We start from the raw sequence: 21,742 nt of genomic DNA, 5'->3' as shown, positions 1-21,742 counted from the left end.
ATGTTGTTCGCAAGGCACCAATTCCAGAGCTTCATAGCCTCTGTGCAAAGTGAGTGGGAGCGAGCCCCTCCCTGCTTGTTTACGTAGAACATGCATGCCATGTTGTCTGTCATTATGCGTACATGGTGATTCCTGATTAGTGGGAGGAAGTGACAGCACGAATTGCATATGGCTCGAAGTTCTAGGACATTTATGTGCAGAGAGGTTTCGGTTGAAGACCATAGCCCCTGGACTGTGTGGTGAGACATGTGTGCACCCCATCCTGTCAGAGATGCATCGGTAGTCAGTATGAGGGATGGAGCTTCCTGAAGAAAGGGGACTCCAGAGCAGAGGTTGGAGTGAACTGTCCACCACAGTAGAGAATCTTTGACTCAGAAAGGTATGGAGAGAGTCTTGTTTAGAGAGTGCACATTTGGTCTGTAAACCGTGCTCAACCACGCTTGGAAGCACCTCGTGTAGAGTCATGCATTTTGGACCACAAAAGTGCACAAGGCCATGTGACCTAGTATTTGGAGACAGTCTCGGGCAGTGACCTGGGGACTGTTGCGAAGTTTTGTGGCCAGTTGGCTTATGGAGTTGAAGCGGTCGGGTGGGAGAGATGCCAATCCCATCCGGGAGTCGAGGTATGCTCCTATGAACTCCAGATGTTGGGTGGGGCATAATGTGGATTTGTTTTTGCTTATTTGCAGGTCTAGAGATAGGAAACAATCGACGGCAAGTCAAGTGAATTGGAGAGCTTCGTCGAACGTTGAGGCTTTGAGGAGGCAATCGTCAAGTAAGGAAATATTATGACCCCTTGTTTCCTGAGGTAGACAGTGACTACAGCTAGGATCTTGGAAAAAACACGAGGGGCCGTGAACAGTCCGAAGGGGAGAACCCTGTATTGAAAATGTGTTGAGCCAAGGGTAAAACATAGGAAGCGTCTGTGGGACGGGTGTGTAGTCACATGAAAATAGGCGTCCTGTAGGTCGAGGGTTGAAAACCAATCGCCCTGCTCCAGCGCTAGGATTATGGTAGTGAGAGTAACCATCTTGAACTTTTGCTTTTTGACAAATTTGTTGAGCCGCCTGAGGTTGAGGATTGGTCGCCATCCCCCAGTTTTCTTTTCTGTTAAGAAATAATGGGAGTAAAAACCCTTCCCTTTGTGTCGTTCAGGCACAATTTCTATTGCTCCCAGTTGAAGGAGATGTTGCACTTCTTGGAGGAGTAGTTGCTCGTGAGAAGGGTCCCTGAAGAGGGACGGGGAGGGTGGATGGGAGGCAAGGAGAGGAAGGGGATGGAGTAGCCAATTGTAACGACCTCTATAACCCACTTGTCGGTGGTAATGTTCTGCCATTGATGGGAGAATTGAGAATGGTCGTAGGTGGTGTCCAAAAATAGGTGTACTGGCTGAAGTGGGAACGCTGTTTTCTAAACCCTCGACCAAGCCTTCAAATTTGTTTATTAGTTGGAGGGGGTTGAGGCGCCCCCGCAGAATTAGGACGACGACGCTGGAATCTCGGTCTCTGGCGTTGCTGTTGTTGTTGTTGCTCCTGTGATCTATGGAAGTGTTGTGTATATGCGGGGTAGCGTGGACGTTGGTAAGGTTGATATCTATATTGTCGCCTTCTGGTCATAGGTGTCTGGAGATCTAAGGATCGGAGGGTTGCCCTTGAGTCCTTCATTGGATGAAGTACGTCGTTTGTGGTGGAAGCAAAGAGTTTTTCACTGTCAAAAGGAAGATCTTCAATGGTACTCTGGACCTCTCGAGGAAAGAAAGAGGAGGAGAGCCATGACCCTCGGCGCATGACCACTGCTGTGGCGGTCGATCTTGCTGAAGTATTGGCTACATCGAGGGCCGCTTGAAGAGCGGTACGTGATATGATTTGTCCCTCGGAAACCAGAGCTGTGAATTGTTGTTTCTTCTGTTCTGGAATGTCATCAATAAAGTCCATGAATTTATTATAGTTTCTGTGGTCATATTTTGCGAGAACTGCAGTATAATTAGCAATACGAAATTGTAACTTTGAGGATGTATATACTTTACGACCAAAGAGGTCCAAGCGTTTACTTTCCTTGTTGGCCGGGGTGGAGCGGGAATACTGTTGTTTGGTCCTTTGGTTCACTGCATCTACTACCAATGAGTTTGGCACCGGATGGGTAAAAAGGAATTCAGAGCCCTTAGAAGGGATGAAGTACTTCCGGTCCGCTTGTTTACAGGTAGGTAGGCTTGTAGCTGGAGTCTGCCAGATGGACTCAGCAGGTTCTAAAAGGGCTACGTTGATTGGTAATGCAACCCTAGAAGAAGAAGAGGGTTGTAGGATGTCTGTTAACTCATGCTGTTGTTCAGGGACTTCCTCCAAGTTAATTCTCAAGTCACTGGCCACTCTTTTTAAAAGGTCTTGGAATTTTGAGAAGTCATCCGACAATGTTGGAGGAGGGGGAAGTAAGGCTTCTTCAGGCGTAACCTCCGGCTCTACTGGGATAGGAGCAGGACTTGGTTGATCCTGCAAGTATGACGGTGCTGCCTGGTGTCTTGTGTCATTGGCAGGTTCGTCAGGTAGTGGTGCTAGGCAAGTGTTGCGCCTGGTTGAGGTGGAGTAGCGCCTGTGTTCTCGAGGGTATGGTGCCCATGGGGCCCAATATTGCCATTGTGGTGGGTTGGTTCACGCCCCAGGGTGCAGGATCCTGAGAATAGGATGATGGGATTTTTCTATGACCTCTGTTGACTGGGGTCTGGGGATGTGAGTCTTGATACTGTGAAAAATCCCCCTGTGGTTCAGCTTCCTCCTCACTGGAGGAAGGCTGTTCAGACCCTGACACAGCCATTGGAGAGAAGCAGGCATTCAGCAGGGGTGACTGCAGGATGGGTGACACAAACAGATCTCTTGCCTGAGTGAATTGCAGTGCTGAGGCTCCTCTTTGAGGTGAAGGCTGTGCAGGAGGAAGTTGCAGAGAGGAGACATTCCTCTGAGCCGGTGTTTTGAGTGTTGGCTCACTGCCAGTCAGCTCCGCGGGTGTCGGTGCCGTGGCCGGTGCCGGGAGAGCAACATCAGCCTGCAGGGATTCAGGCAGGTTGTGGAATGTTGGCACCGCGTCCGTCGGTGCCAAAAGAGAGGCAGGCAGCTGGAAGCCTGAAGCCTCGGCACCGGAGCTTCACGCCGCTGCCGCAGCCTCAGGCGGGTTTTGCGCAGTACCGGAGGAGCCCAGCTCATCAAATGTACTCAAGTGGGGGAGCACAGGCAGGGAAACTGTTGATCTGCCTGAAGAGATTTTGTGTCTCATAACCTTCTTTGGTGACGAAAGTTGCCCTTTTTTTGTAGTTTTTTTGAGCTTCTTTGAGGCAGGGGGCTGTGGCGGGCAGCGGAGCCGGAATCAGCGCCTGGGTCCGAAACTGACCCCAGGGATTTCTGAAGGAGGAGCAGTTTGAGTCTAAGCTCCCTGTCCTTCCGTGCCCTGGAGCTAAGTTTGCTGCAGTGGGCACATCTTTGGGGAATGTGGGTCTCCCCCAAACATTTTATGCATTGTGAATGGCCATCTGACAGAGGGGTAGCCTCCTTGCAGGTAGAGCAGCGCCTAAAGCCTGTGGAGCCAGGTATGTCTGAAGTGGCTGCGGCTGACAGGAACGATTTTTTTTTTTTCCTTGTAACAGATAGAAGCGGTAACTAATTATAACTGACAACGAACTAATAACAAACTAACTAACTAGAAGGCAACTGTAACCAGAGGAAAGAATTTCTTAATGAGTCTACTGAGCTCTGTCTCAGGCCGGGGATGGTAGAGAAGGAACTGAGGAGACCGGCCGCGCATGTGTACTATTAAGCTAGACTCAGAGTGGGGCGGGGGTAGGGGGGAGGCTCTGCACATGCGTAGCCGATACGAGTACTGCTACAAATATCTCCGAGCAAAGGCGCCGGGACGCACCAACACCTGGAGTGGAGCACCCACAGGGACATCTCTCGAAGAAGAACCCATCATTCCCATCCCTTCTCTCTTTCAGACAACTCCCTTTTATGCTAGCAGACTGTTTCAATGACCCGTCTCTCACGCCCTTACTGGCTGGAAGCATCGTGTTCACAATGTGGCACCTTTTTTTGGGTGTAGAGAAAAACTTGCTTTGCTTTACAGCGACCCTTCTGGCCAACTGAGGAAGCACCTCAAGGACTTGTCTTCAGTACCGGGGTATGTCGATCTAAGTTACGCTACTCCAGCTACGTGAATAATGTAGCTGGATTCAGTCAACGTAGCTTAGGTCGACTTACCCCGGTGTCTTCACTGCGCTGTGTCGACAGAAGACACTCTCCAATCGACTTCCCTTACTCTTCTTGGAGAGGTGGAGTACCAGGGTCGACTAGAGAGCACTCTGCCATCGATTTAGAGGGTCTTCACTGGATCGATTGCAGCAGCATCGAGTTCCCTGGTAGTGAAGACATGCCCTTAGTGGCTTTTTTATCTGAGGTCTGGATGGATGGGTTTGAGACTGAAATAAGGGAGATTGGGCAATTATTAGGTTTCTCACAGGAATGCACAGCCTCCCCACTCCCCCCTCCCACACACACCCCTCCACAAAAGGGAAGAAACATTGCCCTTCTAGATGCTGGAATAAACCTTCAACAACAGGAGAAACTGCTAGCAAAGTAATTGCCTCTTGCAAGGTGCTGATCAATTTTTAATGTGAAAGCAATGAATCAGGGAATCAAAGAGAGAGAGAAACATCTCCAAAGGAGTGTGATAATTATTCAGTTTGGTCTAATGCTGACATCCCATCAGAGGGAGATAATTAGGAACATGCTCCGTGTAAGCTGACACGTGGCTCAGCTTGGATGGATACTGAAAGAGAATTATTCAGGATGTGTGCCGAGAGATTGATAGAATTGAACAAACAGAAATAGGCTTTGGAATGAAAGAAAAAAAGCAACAGTTCCTGCTTATCGAAGCCTCTTTGACACACTTTGAACAGGCCTAAAACAAGTATTCCCTGGGACAGCCGCCCTTCCAGGGGACTCAGTAGGCCCCCTGGAAGGTAGAAGGGCATTGGCACAGAAAATTACAGGGGAACTCAGGAACAGGAAGTAATCAGCCATTTTTCTCTATAAAGTGTCCCAGAATGCGTCCCTTCCTCTTCACCCTTGGACTTGGTTCATGGTTTGGTAATTTTCTTCATTACTGCAAACTCCTCCCCTGTTCCGGACTTTCCAGACCATCTCAGACACCTCTGCCAAAAGCCCGTTTTCATTTGCTTCCCCCAATCCCTTCTTCGGTCTTCCACAAAAAGGGACTTCACTTTCAAAGGAATCCCTAAAACCTCTCTTGCCTGCATCTGTGGCCTTACCTCCTCCAACCCACCACCCAGGTGTCTCTGCTATAGGCTTTCTCCTATTCCAGACTGTGCTTCGTTTCATGCCATTCAGGCTGCTTGGAATAAGCCTCTCAATGTATGTCCAAACCCCACAGTGCTTAAGGCTGGGCTTAGAGCGGGTGACAAGTTCAGTAAGAGAAACTTGGCTTGTCAGGCCTAACGTCATCTTGTTATCATATCTGCACTACTGTCTCAACAGGGGGACATAAATCTATGCCAGGAAGCTGATAGACCAGCACATGAGTATCAAGTGTATGCAAGAGGCAGGACACACAAGAAACCCAGGCCTGGAGTAAATATAAACAGCATTTTAAATTCTTTGTTCTAAGTATTTGTCCCTGCTGACCTTGAGGTTATAATCAGACGAAGAAAAGTATAAACAGGCAGATCTGGAAAGCACAGTTCCAAAAGAGCTGTCCAAACTAGTGACATATTACCAAGTGGGATAGTGTTATTAAAATAGCGCACTGTACAGCTTCATAATGGAGGAAGTGCAAAGAAAACTGCTTAACTCAGGAAACTAAACCACAGAGTATGATACAACTGCGGCCACTTGGTTGCGAGCCACACCAAGGAGCTATTTATTCCAGTTCAGGAACTGGATGGATAAAGTGGATATATAATTTTCATTCAAAGAAGAACCAAATTCTCGTTCATCTGTCAAACAAAGTAGCACTCTTAGCTGGACTTGGGGTCTTCGTGGACATGCTAAATACTGGGTGACATTTGTCTCTACTTCCTGCTTGTAATCCTCACTGCAGTATTTATCTTGTCTATTTTTGAAACTCACTTTTTCCCTCAACAACTGATGGGGGAAGGGATATAACTCAAACAGAAGGGGCACCGCTTATGGGGGGAAGGTCCCCACGTTTTTTTAAAACAATGTTGTTAGCAAGAACCAATACGAGTATCAGTTTATTAAATAAACACTTTTTTAAACCTAAGCCCTTTCAGTCTTTAAAATTCTAAACATTGCAACCTTGTGCTAGAGAATGAGACTCACCAAAAGAAACCAATTATATATCAAAGTCTAACCGAGTCCTACAGTGTCTAGGTTAAGTGCAAGAAGTAAACAAATATCATTTATCAGGGTGTGCTTGGTAGATTTACATTTTGGGCATCTTTCTATAACCCTTTAACGCCATATCCCTATCCCTTCTGTAATCATTTGCACTGGTGCCAAGTTGATGCAAGACATTACAAAAAACAAAAATAAAAATCACTTCTATAGTGGCTTTATAGCCACTTGGCACTAGTGCAAATGGTTGCCAGGGCAATGGAGAGTTAGTCCCATTGGACTTTTTTGTTGAGGATCACTCAGCCCTTTGCAGGTTACAAGAAATGGACACTGTCCAATGACTGAGTAGATGGGCAATCTAATGCTCTTACAAATGGGCATTAGCAGGAGCAGGTCTGAAGATGTGTACATCACAGAACAACTGCAGGTTTTCCTTTTTACAAACAAACACTTTGTAAAGTGGATTAATGGTGAAAGGCATCTGGGAGAAATGCTGTTTTTCAGGAGGAATGACTGGGTATCTGACTCCCTGGGATTTATAAAAGCCACTTGCACCGAGAGCTGCAGCAACAGGGATTTATATTATGACCACCCAGTGCAACTCCTTCACTCCTCCCCCATCAGGACTCAACTGTGATGGGCCCTTTAAACACACCTTTCCGTACTCTGAATGGCTTTTGTAAACCATTTATCCTGTTCCTTCTACAAATGCTGTGACTTTTCATCCTTAGTCAAAATGATCATTCCTTTCTAGAATCCAGATGGTTATGGACTTTTAGTCTGAATTATTTTTAGCTGGTTTGGAAAAAGTTTATGCCCAATCCTGTGTCTGATGTTCTTGTATCGGTTTCTCTAGCACAGACGGTCAGGCCTCCTGTTAATATTCATTCTTCTTTGCTTTGTTAAAAATACCACCACAACAAAAGCTCCTTTAATAAAAGAGGAAAAAGAAAATAAATGGTCTCCAGGAAGCAACCACTAGAAAGCAGTTTACAAAACAGTGGGGGGTAGTTTTCATTATTATTTGAATTCAATGAAGACGTTTTTTCAGATTTAAATGTCTCTCTACAGTGTTGCAAATCTAAAACCAGAGTTTTATGCTAGCACACCAGAAAGTGAAACTGACCAATGCAGTTTTCCCTGTCTACGGACAGTGAAATGCAAAAGTGAATCAACTTTACTAATAATCAGGTTTAATACTCTCAGCTGTTATTAGTAACACAGCTGAGGATTTAATTATATATGTACATGGGCCAGAGCCTCAATTCATGTAAATTAGTATAGCTCCATTAACTTCAATGGAGAGACAGCAATTTATACCAGTTGAAAATCTGGCCTGTGATTTTTATCTCAATAGGATAACATTTTCAGCATGTTACACACGCATTTTACCATTTAGCCAGCATCAGAATGAGAACCAGAGACCATACTAGCATATTATTGGAAAGTGTCCCATTTCTCAGTTTCTTTATGTACAGCTGACTCCAATTAGATCTAGGCTTCTGATCTCCGCTCCATCCCACAACCCTGGCCTTGCACAACTGGAGATGTCCAACAAGGAGAACTTGTAATAGGAAGCAGATGTCCACCCACTCCTTTGTAAGTTTAAGCCTATTTTAATATATTGGGCTTCAATCCTCTCCTTGATCAAGTTCAGCACTACCCAGGCATGTCCCACAACTGTTTCACATTTGGGGACAATGTATACCTTCAAGTCAGCTGCACTGCTATGGGTACCCGCATGGCCCCACAGTATGCCAACATTTTTATGGCTGACTTAGAACAACGCTTCCTCAGCTCTCGTCCCCTAACGTCCCTACTCTACTTCCGCTACATTGAGGACATCTTCATTCTCTGGACACATGGAAAAGAAGCCCTTGAGGAATTCCACCATGATTTCAACAATTTCCATCCCACCATCAACCTCAGACCGGACCAGTCCACACAAGAGATCCACTTCTTGGACACTACTGTGCTAATAAGCGATGGTCACATAAACACCACCCTATACCGGAAACCTACTGACCGCTATACTTACCTACATGCCTCCAGCTTTCATCCAGATCACACCACACAATCCATTGTCTACAGCCAAGCTCTAAGATACAACTGCATTTGCTCCAACCCCTCAGACAGAGACAAACACCTACAAGATCTCTATCAAGCATTCTTAAAACTACAATACCCACCTGCTGAAGTGAAGAAACAGATTGACAGAGCCAAAAGAGTACCCAGAAGTCACCTACTACAGGGCAGGCCCAACAAAAAAAGTAATAGAACGCCACTAGCCGTCACCTTCAGCCCCCAACTAAAACCTCTGCAGCGCATCATCAAGGATCTACAACCTATCCTGAAGGACAATCCCTCACTCTGACAGATCTTGGGAGACAGGCCAGTCCTCGCTTACAGACAGCCCCCCAGCCTGAAGTAAATACTCACCAGCAACCACACACCACATAATAAAAACACTATCCCAGGAACCTATCCTTGCAACAAAGCCCGTTGCCAACTCTGTCCATATATCTATTCAGGGGACACTATCATAGGACCTAATCACATCAGCCACACTATCAGAGGCTCGTTTACCTGCACATCTACCAATGTGATAGATGCCATCATGTGCCAGCAATGCCCCTCTGCCATGTACATTGGCCAAAGCGGACAGTCTCTACGCAAAAGAATAAATGGACACAAATCAGATGTCAAGAATTATAACATTCAAAAACAAGTCGGAGAACATTTCAGCCTCCCTGGTCACTCAATTATAGACCTAAAAGTCGCAATTATTGAACAACAAAAACTTCAAAACCAGACTCCAACGAGAAACTGCAGAACTAGAATTAATTTGCAAATTGGACACCGTTAAATTAGGCTTGAATAAAGACTGGGAGTGGATGAGTCATTACACAAACTAAAAAACTATTTCCCCATGTTAATTTCCCCCCTACTGTTACTCACACCTTCTTGTCAACTGTTTGAAATGGGCCATCCTGATTATCACTACAAAAGTTTTTTTTTCCTCCTGCTGATAATAGCCCACCTTATATATATATATATATATATATATATATATATATATATATATATATATATATATATATATATACACACACACACACACACACCCCTCTACCCCCATATAACGCTGTCCTCGGGAGCCAAAGAATCTTACCGCATTATAGGTGAAACCATGTTATATCGAACTTGCTTTGATCCGCCGAAGTGCGCAGCCCCACCCCCCCGGAGCACTGCTTTACCACGTTATATCCGAATTCGTGTTATATCAGGTCGCGTTATATCGGGGTACAGGTGTATATATCTTACTACTGTATTTTCCACTGCATACATCTCATGAAGTGGGCTTTAGCCCATGAAAGCTTATGCTCAAATAAATGTGTTAGTCTCTAAAGTGCCACAAGTACTCCTGTTCTTTTTGCTGATACAGACTAACACGGCTACCACTCTGAAACCAGTGCCTTCAAGAGATCTCATACACGGTTATTTCCACTGTGTATCTAGTTTTCATAGATCTATGAAAGTTAGAGTTTGAACAGAGCCTTTATTAGATTATGTAGTATACCCCTGCCGCTAGCATAATATTGTTCCCTACAATAGAGTTTTCCGGCTCTGCTCTACAGCCCCATTTTAAATGCTTAAAGTTACAGGGCTTCCCAGGTATTGTCAATAATTCATGCCTATAGCTAAAGGTCAGGAATTGGCACCTAAATGTGCAGAAATGGTTGAAAACCCAAAACATTTCCACTTGCACAAATCTGATAGCAAGCATGAAGCACTATTTTCCTACTCAGCAATCAAAAGCCAGCAATTACTGCACTTACCTGCTGAGAGTCAGTCCTGGACACAGGCTGACTGGCCAAGGACACCAAATCGTCAACTGTTTCCAGCTCCTGTTGGTAAAAGGTCTGAATTCTGTTCTCCAATAAGAAGTCTTTCACTTTCTCGCTCAGCAAGTCAATTGAGCTTCTAAGGTTCAGACCACCTGGGGCACTATAGGAATACAAAGCTTTTGTCACAAAACAAAAAGTACATAGCCAAGTTTTTCAAAAACAGGCACCAGTTCAGAGGGTGGGATTTTCAAATGTGCCTAAGCAGAAGTCAATAGAATCATAGAATCTCAGGGTTGGAAGGGACCTCAGGAGGTCATCTAGTCCAACCCCCAGCTCAAAGCAGGACCAATCCCCAGACAGATTTTTACCCCAGTTCTCTAAATAACCCCCTCAAGGATTGAGCTCACAACCCTGAGTTTAGTAGGCCAATGCTCAAACCACTGAGCTATCCTCCCCCACTGAGCTATCCTTGAGTACTTCGTTAGGTGCTCTTGAAAAATCTCACCACCACATCCTTATTTAGGCACCAAAATAAACAGCCTGATTTTCATGTGTGCCAAGTATTCGGCAGCTCCCATAGAAGACAGGCAATATAATAATGTTGTTATTTTAAGATCTGATCTCTCATGATCTATGGTGTCAAGAAACAAAGATCTCAGACCATTGGAAAGGGGGATTCATAGCTTTCTGATGGAATAAAGCTTCTGATTCTAGTCAATGGAAGCTGCTGGGTGCTCAGCACTTTTGAGATCCAGCTACTTGTTTAAGCGCCCATTGTTGAAAATCTTGACCATTTATATAGATGCTCACACAGAGTAGGAAAACCTATCTGACAAATTGTATTCATTTTGCAACTTCCTTCTGATGCTAACCCATATTTTCCTCACAAGTACTACTAACATCTTAAACTTGGGGGAAGAATTACAAGTTGTCTTTTTCCCCACTTAACTCTGCTAGAAAAACACTATTTTCTCATTTACTCTCTCTCCACGCCCAATCCCCAAAACCAAAACGAGGAATGTCTACCCCCAAAGTTACGCAGATCTGAGGCACAGGATGATATTCCTTCCTGGACCAGTGACAGGTCTAAATATCTGCTCTCTTTCAACCCATCAGGGCTAGAAACAGGAGCTTTACACCAGTTGAGAGAGCTAGGAATCCTCCTTTCTAAAAGCATTACATTTTTGTTGCTAGATAGATGTAGGCTGATCACAAAATATTCGTAGAGTTCAAGACCAGAAGGACCATCAAATCATCTCGTCTGACTTCCTGTATATCACAGGCCATTAAGTTTCACCTACTTAGCCCTGTATGGATTCCAGTAACTTGCATCTAGCTAAAGATTATCTTCTAGAAGGGCACCTAGTCTTGACTTGAAGACTTCAAGAGAGATGGAGAATCCATCACACTCCTTGGTAGTTTGTTCTAATGGTGAATCACCCTCACAGTTTAAAAAAAAAAAAATAATCACAGATAAAATACCTCCCTATTCCTACCCTTGGATGTATAGACCGAGGAATAGTGATTAGCTTTTTTGACACAGCATTGCACTGGGAGCAACCCCTCTCCCCCAGGTGTACATGCACCTCTGCCAATAGAAGAGAGCTTGTGTTGTTGTTCAGCTATGCTGGCAGAAGAAATCCTGTCGGCTTACGCTGCGTCTCCAACCATGGGACTCTGCCAGCATAACTATGCCAGCAAACATCTGTAGTATAGACAAGTCCTGAGTGTGAGTGACACATACACACGCCTCCCCTCTTTCACAATTTCTAAGGAGCTGTAAGTATGTAAATCCATTGATTCATGGCTGAATATTGGTGACATTATAACAGAATTCTTGGAAACCTTCACAATCCATCACTAACTGCAAGCACTCAGCAGCTGAATTTCCAGTGATCTGCCACACACCATCCATCCATCTCCTTGATGCTCATCCCCTACAACAACCCTCCACCATTCCTTCCATAATAACTTTTTCAAGGTTATTTCCATCTCTATGCCTAATATGATCAAAGGACATAAGTTTGCATCTGTTGATTTCCGACACTAGGGTCTGCTTCTCTCCAATAATATTTTGAACACAGGTATTTGTCTTCATGCAAGAGCCTTTGCCAGCACCACATTTCAAAAGCTTACATTTTTTCCTGTCAGCAGTAAAGCTTCCCATGATTCACATCCATAAATCTCTATGGAGAAAGTTAGGCTTTTCACCAGTCAGACCTTTATACATTGAGATGCCATATTTTTTCCACACTTAAGGGAGGCCCATAGCTTAGCAAGCCAATCCTTAGTTTTCTTCCTTGGAACAGCCTCTCTGGTTGGATAGATATGATCTCAGATAATTAAATTAATCTACTGCCTCTACAACTTCTCCGTTAATCGTCATGCTCACTTGCATCCTGTTTTTGTTAGCTGTGTCAACGCATATGCATTTTGTTTTCATCACATTCAGGAACGGTCCATATTCCTCACTAGCTGTTTTTACAGACTCTCACATTTGCTGTATTCAGAGTAGCAGCCATGTTAGTCTGTATCCGCAAAAAGAACAGGAGTACTTGTGGCACCTTAGAGACTAACAAATTTGTTAGTCTCTAAGGTGCCACAAGTACTCCTGTTACATTTGCTGTAGTATCACATCAGTGGCTGGAGCAAAGAATGTTGTGTCAAAGGGCTGTACCCTCCAAAGAAATTAGTTCATACTTTTAGCTGTGTATGTGCAGAGGTGGGGTTAATGGGAGATGTCTTCTAATGTTTCCTGTTTTGGTCTCCCGCCCCAAAAGATCTTGGCCATGAAAATCCAAAGGGCAGCCTTTTCCAGTGCAAGAGCACGCTGCACAACAGCCTTTGCTTTTAATCTGGTTACCATGACATTCATCTCCACGATGGAGATCCACATTCAGTTCTGCTAAGGGGTGTGGGTATTTCACACCTAGCTGGACACCAACATCAGTATCCTGTTTACCTCTGTGCCTCCTCTGGGATTTTGAAAGGCTTATCATAAACTTCTCTATAGAGGCATGGGAGCTCCAACATCCTTGAAATCTGAACCTCACACATAGGATCATCCACTTTATCTGCAAGGGGGGGGGGGGACAAAAATTCACAAACATGACCAGGACTTCAATATTAATTCACTAGATGAGCCCAGCTGAGCTGCTACAATACTACATATACACTGGAACAGCACAAGAGAGTTTCTCATGCCAAACATAGCTGGCACATTTTGTTCTCTGCTATTCTACAATAAAGAAAAAATGTTTTATGTTATTACTTAACCAAAAGGCAACCATAAACCAAGTGCTTTTTATCTTGCAAAGAAGCAAATGATTGTTATGATAGTTTGGGGAATGGATGTGTCCAGTTTTGAATTGGTTTTATGAACACTGTTTGCACTTATTACAGTCATTCTGAATTGGATCACCCATTAGATAGCAGGACGCTGACATGAAGTGAAGAGCTATGTGTGGGAAGGTGTGACAAAGCAATCAAGAGGCCATCAGCATTGAATGACCCTCCCCAGGTGGAACAATGGGTTCCTATCTGCAAGGCCTTGCAGGTAGTCTCTGCACAGAAACCTGTTTGGGGAGAAAGGGGAGCTGGATTCCTCCTTAGCCTGAGCACATGGCTTGAAGAGCTGCAGTTTCCTCATTTGCCCATCTGACAGAAGGGCAGAGACTATTTTAAAAGATGTGCTTCAAGTCAAACAGAAGACCCAGAAGCAGAAGCACCATTATAGGAGGGGCCAGTGGGCCATGGCCCTCCCACTTTTAAAAAGCTGGGAGGTCTGGACTATCCACTTTGGTAGCAGTCCCACCTCCCCCCCTCCCAGCCAGGCCAGGAGCTGGAGCCTTGCCGGGGGAGCCTGGGAAGCTGTGGGGGCCATGGACCCTCCACCTGCCTCAGGCAGTGGGGGGAGGGGGTCAAGAGCAGCTCCCGGCCCATGTCCCCATCCCACAGGGCCCCCCCCGCCCAGAGCAGGAGGGTCCACCCCATCCCACAGCTGCCCACGTGGCTTTTACCATAGTCCGGCTGCAGCCCCCCCAACCAGAGCCAGGGCCAGGTAAGAGCCATGTGCAGCGCACAGGCAGTTGTAGGGAACTGTGGACCCTCCTGCCCTGGGTCCGTAGCTCCCGGCCTGCTCCGGCTTCTTGCTTCGCTGGGGGCAGGGCCTCAGGCAGAAGATGAAGGGCAGGGGGCCCTGCCCCCCCCCCACTTTTGGGCAGGCTCTGCCACCCTTGCACAGAAGAAGGGACCTTGCCTCCTTAATGGACATGAATCAAATAGAGAGACTCACAGAAAGGGCTGAGATCAGACAGAAAAGGATTGCATTCAGTAGCTTGTTTTCCATTTATCTGTAACTCTCTTGTGCTTTCTAAGCGTAAGGAGAGTGAGTATGAGAGTGTGTCAATCTTAGGGCATGTCTACATTATGATCCAGCAGGGGTCGATTTATCGAGTCTAGCGTAGACGCGATAAATCGACCACCGAGCACTCTTCCGTCGACTCCGGTACTCCACCGGAGCGAGAAGTGTAGGCGGAGTCGACGGGGGAGCGTCAGCCATCGACTTACTACAGTGAAGACACCGCGGTAAGTAGATCTAAGTACGTATTCACGTAGCTAACGTTGCTTAACTTAGATAGATTCCCCCACACCCGCTCCCCCAGTTTAGACCAGGCTATGAAATTCCTTTGCTAAGCCTGTGTTTCCACGCTTTACTGCCATGTGGTCCCTGAAGGATGCAGGAAACCAGAGCTCACACTGCCACATGAATTCTGGGGTGGGGGGGGGAACATGTCTAAACAACTGGGGGCCTCGGGAGGGCTGTGGCACTAGTTCCAGGGTCCAGGCAGCTGGACTTGGTGGGGGTCCCCGCTGTCAAACAGAGGGACTGAACCCAAGACCCCCAGAACTAGGAACTGTGACCAGTCACTATCCAGACCCAGGTGGTTTCTCAGCAAATGGGATTGGGCAGTTGGATCCCATTACAACAAATTAGTGTCAGTCTAGAGAATGAGACTGGACTAGGTTGTGACAACTGTCACCTATTTTTCCAAAGTGATGTGGATCTGGGTGAAATGCAGTGTAAATGATCCACAATTTACATTGCAAGACTTTAGGAAGGTCCTTTCCCTAAGTCAAAGAAAACTGAAGTTGAATACTGAAACCACCATAACAAAGATCACAGTATCTGGATAGCATCCTTTTACACATTATGGTTATTATCTTCAAGAATAAACTGTATGTTGGGGAAAAAGAAGAACAGGAGTACTTGTGGTACCTTAGAGACTAACAAATTTCTTAGAGCATAAGCTTTTTTTAGAACAGTGGCTCTCAACCTTTCCAGACTACTGTACCCCTTTCCGGAGTCTGATTTGTCTTGTGTACCCTGAAATTTCACCCAACTTAAAAACTATTTGCTTACAAAAATCAGACGTAAAAATACAAAAGTGCACAGCACGCTATTACTGAAAAATTGCTGGCTGTCTCATTTTTATGATATACACCGGACCCTCGCTAGAACGTGTGTCTGTATAGCACGAATTCGTATATAACGCGGTTGCGGCCATGGATCCCAAATGTAATTACTTTAATTGCAATTCATTTTAACGCTGTTCCCGCGTTAATGCAGTACCGTGCATGAATCCCAAATCCCGCGTTCTAGCGAGGGTCCGGTGGAATTATATAATAAATCAACTGGAATTCAAATATTGTACTTACTTTTCAGTGTATAGTATATAGAGAAGTATAAAAAAAGTCACTGTCTGTATGAAATTTTAGTTTGTACTGACTGTTAGTGCTTTTAATGTAGCCTGTTGTAAAACTAGGCAAATATCTAGATGAGTTGATGTACCCTTGTAAGACCTCTGCGTACCCAATTGAGAACCACTGTTTTAGAACATCTACAAAGAAGAGTCATGTTGTTCAGTGAACCATACCGTGAGACTAAGATTATGTTGCTTATTAAAAACACATTCAGTTTGACCCCAAGAATTACAATGCAGAAGTATTAGATCAGAAATCATATCAAACATAGGATGTATGAAATGCTCTGAGATAAAGCTGAAGCGAAGCTAATAACTTAATATCCAGCACTGTGATCTTGTCACAAGTTCACTTAATTATTGTATTGTGGTTATTTAAGAGAAATAGATACTGCTCACAATAGATGGAGGCCTGAATTTCTCGCTGCTCTCTGTAGATTCGGACATGACCTCGGACTCTGACAACATCCCCAATTTCCAGCTTGGTTTTCTGGAGCACCTCTTCCTGGAGCTTCTTCATCTGTTCAACTAGATCACTGCTGCAAGATGTGCCTAGTTCTGATACAAAAGATGTTGGGAAATCAGAGATAAGTCTTAGAATGATGCTTTCGTTGTCACAATTTCAAGGCAGAGTTATCAGAGAAGATCAGCTAAGAGGAGACGGTTACTTAACCTGTGCAGTAGTTGAGGTTCTTCAAGATGCGTGTCCCTGTGGGTGCTCCACTTCAGGTGTCAGTGCGTCCCGGCACCGTTGATTTGAGATTTTTGGTAGTAGTGTCCATCTGGGTCGTGCATGCGCAGTGAGACGTTGGCACTTCATCAAGTGCATGCGTGACCCGACGCCCTCTGTTCCTTCTCTACAGTACAGTCCATACTGCGAACTCCGAAGTAAAGGCGAGGAGAGTGGGTAGTGGAGCACACAGAGGGACACACATCTTAAAGAACCTCAGCTACTGCACAGAGTGAGTAATCTTCTCTTCTTCTCCAAGTGCTGTCCCTGTGGGTGCACCACTTCAGGTGACTGAAGAGCAGCGCCCTTGTGTGGATGGAAGGGGCTTCGGAGTTGTGTGCACAGTGGAGGCTAGCACCGTGAGACCTAGCATTGTGTCTGAGCTTGAACCTTGAGTAATTGCATAATGGTTCGTAAATGTGTGTTCAGAGGTCCAGTGGCCGCTCTGCATAGGTCTACGACTCGTACGTTATTTAAGAAAGCTATTGAGGTAGACACTGATCTTGTTGAATGGGCACTGATCCCTGATGGGAGTTCTGTTTTGTGCTGTTGATAACACACATGGATGCAATTGGAGATCCATTTCAATCGTCTCTGTGTGGATACTGCAGAGCCCTTGGAACATTGTGTTGTGGAAACAAAAAGTCGGGGGGATTTTCAGAAGGGCTGTGTTCTGTCCAGGTAGAATATTAATGTGTGCCTGACATCTAAAGTATGTAGGACAGCCTCTTGTGTTTTCCCGTGGGGTTTGGGATAAAATTTAGACAGGTGAATCGGTTGATTGAAGTGTAAAGAGGAATTTTTTTTTTCCAAAAGGAAAAAAGAGATGGGAAACTATTAACAAACTAAAACTTAAATATCACTAATTAATTCAAACTATTTCTCATTATTTTCCTATGCTGTCGTCGACACTGCTACGGAGCTCCATTTCAGGCTGAGAACAGTTGAGAAGGAACTGAGGGGGTCAGGGCGCACGCGTGCTAGATGTGGCTCCAACGGCGCCGCAAGACAATCACTGTGCATGCGCAATCCAGAGGGACACTGCTACTCCGATCAATGGCACCAGGACGCACAGACACCTGAAATGGAGCACCCACAGGAACAGCACTTGAAGAAGAACCTAAGTTTCATGGTGCCATCTTATTAAAGAGGGCAGCATGCTCGGCATCATTGGAGTTCCCAGGCAGCACATCTCTGATGTGTCCGTTTTTAGTTTAAGGCTCTGCAGTTACTTATTTGTTTTTTTAAAAAACTATTCAGGTATTGTTCTTCATGGAAAAACACATCTCAATTTCTCACCAGGAACATACCCTGAACTGTGATCAAAAACAAAGATTTTAATTGTAAATTGGGCATCCCTTGCAGACTGTTAGGCTCAGCAAAATCAGCAGCGCTGTCATATAGGGGGAGGGATAGCTCAGTGGTTTGAGCATTGGCCTACTAAACCCAGAGTTGTGAGTTCAATCCTTGAGGTGGCCACTTAGGGATCTGGGGCAAAATCAGTACTTGGTCCTGCTAGTGAAAGCAGCAGGCTGGACTCGATGACCTTTCAGGGTCCCTTCCAGTTCTATGAGATAGGAAGGAATATCTCCATATAGAAGGGAAAGCCTGAGTCATCTGAGGTAACACAAAAGCAGTCATGTGGTGCCATTTTGTGCCTGTAATGATGTGAATGCATCTTGACAGATCTTCACATTTATGTAACACCTTTGCTTGAGAGTCAAGCTGATTCCTTAATTGTTTGAAACCTAAAGCATGATCCTGGCAGCTACAATCATGGCTGCAGCAGGCTGGAAAAGAATCTGCCTGTTTCTTCCAACAGACGGTTTTATAAATTATAAGCCATTTTACCAATGGAAAGAGATTATCCAAAGAAAACAGATCATATTCTACAAAAAGGTAGCAGCACCATTTGCTAACCTGCTCAGAACGAACACAGACTAATACACCTTCCAGAAGAAACTTGGTGGCCTTATTGGCGTATTATATTTTGGAAATTAATGCTTTACCTTGATATATTTATTTGGGAGTGACACATGCATGAAAATCAGCTCTGTTAAACACACAGGGCCAAATTATCTACTGGTGTAAATGAGCACCGTTCCACTGACTTCAAAAGTCTTCCACCCATTTACACCAGCAGAGAATTCCCCCCCTCCCCCAACGTATAACTGACCTCAAGGGTGACAGTGTGATATCAGTTATAAATGTGTCTGATCTAGAGCCTCTTGAATTCAGTGCAAGACTTCAATGGACTTTTCCACACCCCGAATCTGAGTGTAAAGCAGTTAAGGGAGTAGCAAGGGGGGAAATGCCTTAGGAAAGGAAGCCAGACATAGGTAAACAATTTCACTACTACTGATCTCCAAGGACTGCATCACCACTTTTTTGCAGATTTGGAACAGTTCAGCTCACTGAACAATTTCCTTCATGTTTTCAGGTGGTTATAGGCTATTTTCATGGCACTCAATGATGGTCACATACATGTGGGAGCAGGAAAAACAAATATCCACACAAACTGAAAAATGGTGGGCACACACATGCATGATGTATCAGAGAAAAAACAGAACAGGCCACAAAAGTCAACTGGTTCGGTTTGCAAATTGCAGCTGTAACAAATGGCAAGTTTCCAAGATATTTTTTTTTTAAACCAGATGAGGTCACACAATGGGCCATAGGAAGAAAATTCTTTGTACTGTCAAACAAACGCTACATCACTCTGATGAGCAGTGGTACTAATGGTCATAGATGCAATGTTATTGTTGGCATCACCATTAGTAACAGCACAAGACGACTGTATAGGGAGAAACTATGTTACAGGGTAAGCCTCTCAAAGCAGCCCAGACTATAGGATGTACTTGTAAATATTCTTCGTGCCTGTGAGTGCAATTTGCTCTTGTGTTGACTTGATAATTTACCATACAATCTGAAAAACAAAAAAACCCCCACACAAATGGAAGTGTTATTAAGTCACAGCTGAAAACTGTTATGTACTCATACATTACCTGAGAAAGGCTTTTCTGCTTCCCTGGGATTTTTCCAGCAGATGCAGTTTATGACCCCAGTACTGTCATCCACTGTAAGAGAATTGCAGTAATCAAGGAAACAATTGGTCTTGGCATTCCAAGAGATCTTAACCCACAGCACAGCCCTACTTGTTTTGTCAGTACCCCTTTGGCTCAGCCATAGAAGGACACGTTATTTGTATTATTTTTCTAAATAGTATAATACTTCATCTTATTCTGAATCACGTGCCAAAAGTAGTCCTCAATTTAGACTTTTGCAGCATCCTCTCTCTGCATCTATTGAAAATTGCACTGCAAATGTTAACTCAAATATTTTAAGTAAAATCATAAACACACTGAAACAAAACCCATCTACCATATTCTGGACATCTACAGCCCCTTTAATCTTAGAGTATCTTATATTAATTAGGCCTTACAAAACCCACACAATGTAGGCAAGTATTACTACCCTTTAACATTTAGACTGTAAATTCTTTGGGACCAGACCATGTCTTTGTATGTATGTATGTACAGCACCTAGTACAATCCTGATTCAATGCCTCTAGGTGTTATTGCACTATATTATATATAAAAATGAAGTTAATGGAAGCAGAAAGGGGTTTAAACTAACATTTTCAAAAGTAGCTTCTAATTTTGAGTGGTCAACTCAAGGCAGCTTGGGTCACATTTTCAGGAGTGCTGAGCGTCCATAAATTATCACCGCGCTGCTTGGCACCTCCAGCCCTATATCTCAAGTTGGGCACCCAAAACAATTGAGGCTCTCAAGATCAGAGGCCACTTTGGAGAATGCTGGTTTGACTCGTCCAGGGTTACACAGCAAGACAGCCACAGTCAGAAATAAGCTTTGGGAGTCCTGACTCCCACTCCTCTTCAGCTAACCATGATGAAACTAGGTATTCTCTCAGAGACAGCAGAGGACACACCAATGTTCTCAATACAACTCTTTTTCCCCTGCCCCCATTCCAATTCTTTTTTAAAAGGTCAGAAATTGAGCTGTCAGACCTGAGGCAGAAAGATGGTCTTAGAGTTAAGGAATGGTACTGAGATATACAGGTTCTGATCCCGCCAAACAGAATTCTACCATGACCTTGGGAAAGTCACTTAGGCCAAGATTTACGAAGCTGGGTTCCTAGAGTTTGGCCCCTATATCTATATTTAAGCACAGAAATAAGTGGTCTGATTTACAGAACGCTGAGCACTCACAGCTGCCCCCTGAATTCTAAGATTTGGCCTTTACCTCTGTGCCTCATTCCCCATCCAAGCCCCATTTGCTGATTGGGGGCAATTTACCCATTTTAAGGTGTGCAGCAAGGCTTAATTCAATGTTTTTAAAGTACTTTAAGATTCTCAGATGGACTAAGTCACAGAACTGCAAAGTGAAAGAGACAACCCTCACAAATGCAGCCATGTATTTAGGGAAGAGATTTTTCAGAAGCACAAACGGTAGTGAAGGCCCTAACTACCACTGACTTTCAAAGAGAGTTGGGCATCTAGCTGCCATTTGTGCCTTTGACAAGCCTTCTCCACCGTTGTTCCAACTGCTCAAATATCTTGGCAAAAGTTGAATGCAAAAAGGTAGGAGGAGAGCAGGCTAGATGATAGCTCTATTCAAACCTGCTGACCTAGCATTAGAGACCTTAAGTCCACACATTCTCAGGTTCTTTTGTTTTTATTTTTCTGTATCCTGCACTGGTCAGATGTTTTAAGCTATCTTAGACCAATATGTGGAACCCCCTTTCCCTTCAAATGTTCTTGCAAACTCAGATCCTTTTATTATTATACTGCAGCAGCATCTAACCATGCCAACTGCTTGCCAAAAACAGAGCAGACAGACAGACAGACAGACAGACAATCTAAACACAGGAGACACTTCAGTATTTGAAGTGATGTCCAATACAAGATCTCATTAGATTTCTGACTTCACTTTCACTATGGATCATCCTTCCACCTCTTATTTTAGGTATTTACATGGTCCCTATTACCATAGCAGCTGAGTATTTCACAGTCTTTAATCTCTCCT

General features: G+C 44.5%; 1 protein-coding gene across 11 annotated transcripts in view; it reads right to left on the bottom strand.

Annotated features, from left to right (window-relative positions):
- The window catches only part of STN1 (STN1 subunit of CST complex), a 66,283-nt gene that overhangs the window by 13,221 nt on the left and 31,320 nt on the right, over positions 1-21,742 (bottom strand). For all 11 annotated transcript variants that reach the window (XM_054036325.1, XM_054036324.1, XM_054036327.1 and 8 more), the window contains 4 exons: positions 19,702-19,773; positions 16,366-16,524; positions 13,167-13,278; positions 10,196-10,364 (listed from right to left, as the gene is read on the bottom strand). In XM_054036325.1, coding sequence (XP_053892300.1) covers positions 10,196-10,364; positions 13,167-13,278; positions 16,366-16,524; positions 19,702-19,773 — 512 coding nt within the window. The remainder of the gene's footprint in view (positions 1-10,195; positions 10,365-13,166; positions 13,279-16,365; positions 16,525-19,701; positions 19,774-21,742) is intronic.

Source organism: Malaclemys terrapin, chromosome 7 (assembly GCF_027887155.1).
Source record: "Malaclemys terrapin pileata isolate rMalTer1 chromosome 7, rMalTer1.hap1, whole genome shotgun sequence".
NCBI lineage: Eukaryota > Metazoa > Chordata > Testudines > Emydidae > Malaclemys > Malaclemys terrapin.
The sequence above is the reverse complement of the archived record's forward strand: the minus strand, read 5'-3'. Positions and strand labels throughout refer to the sequence as shown.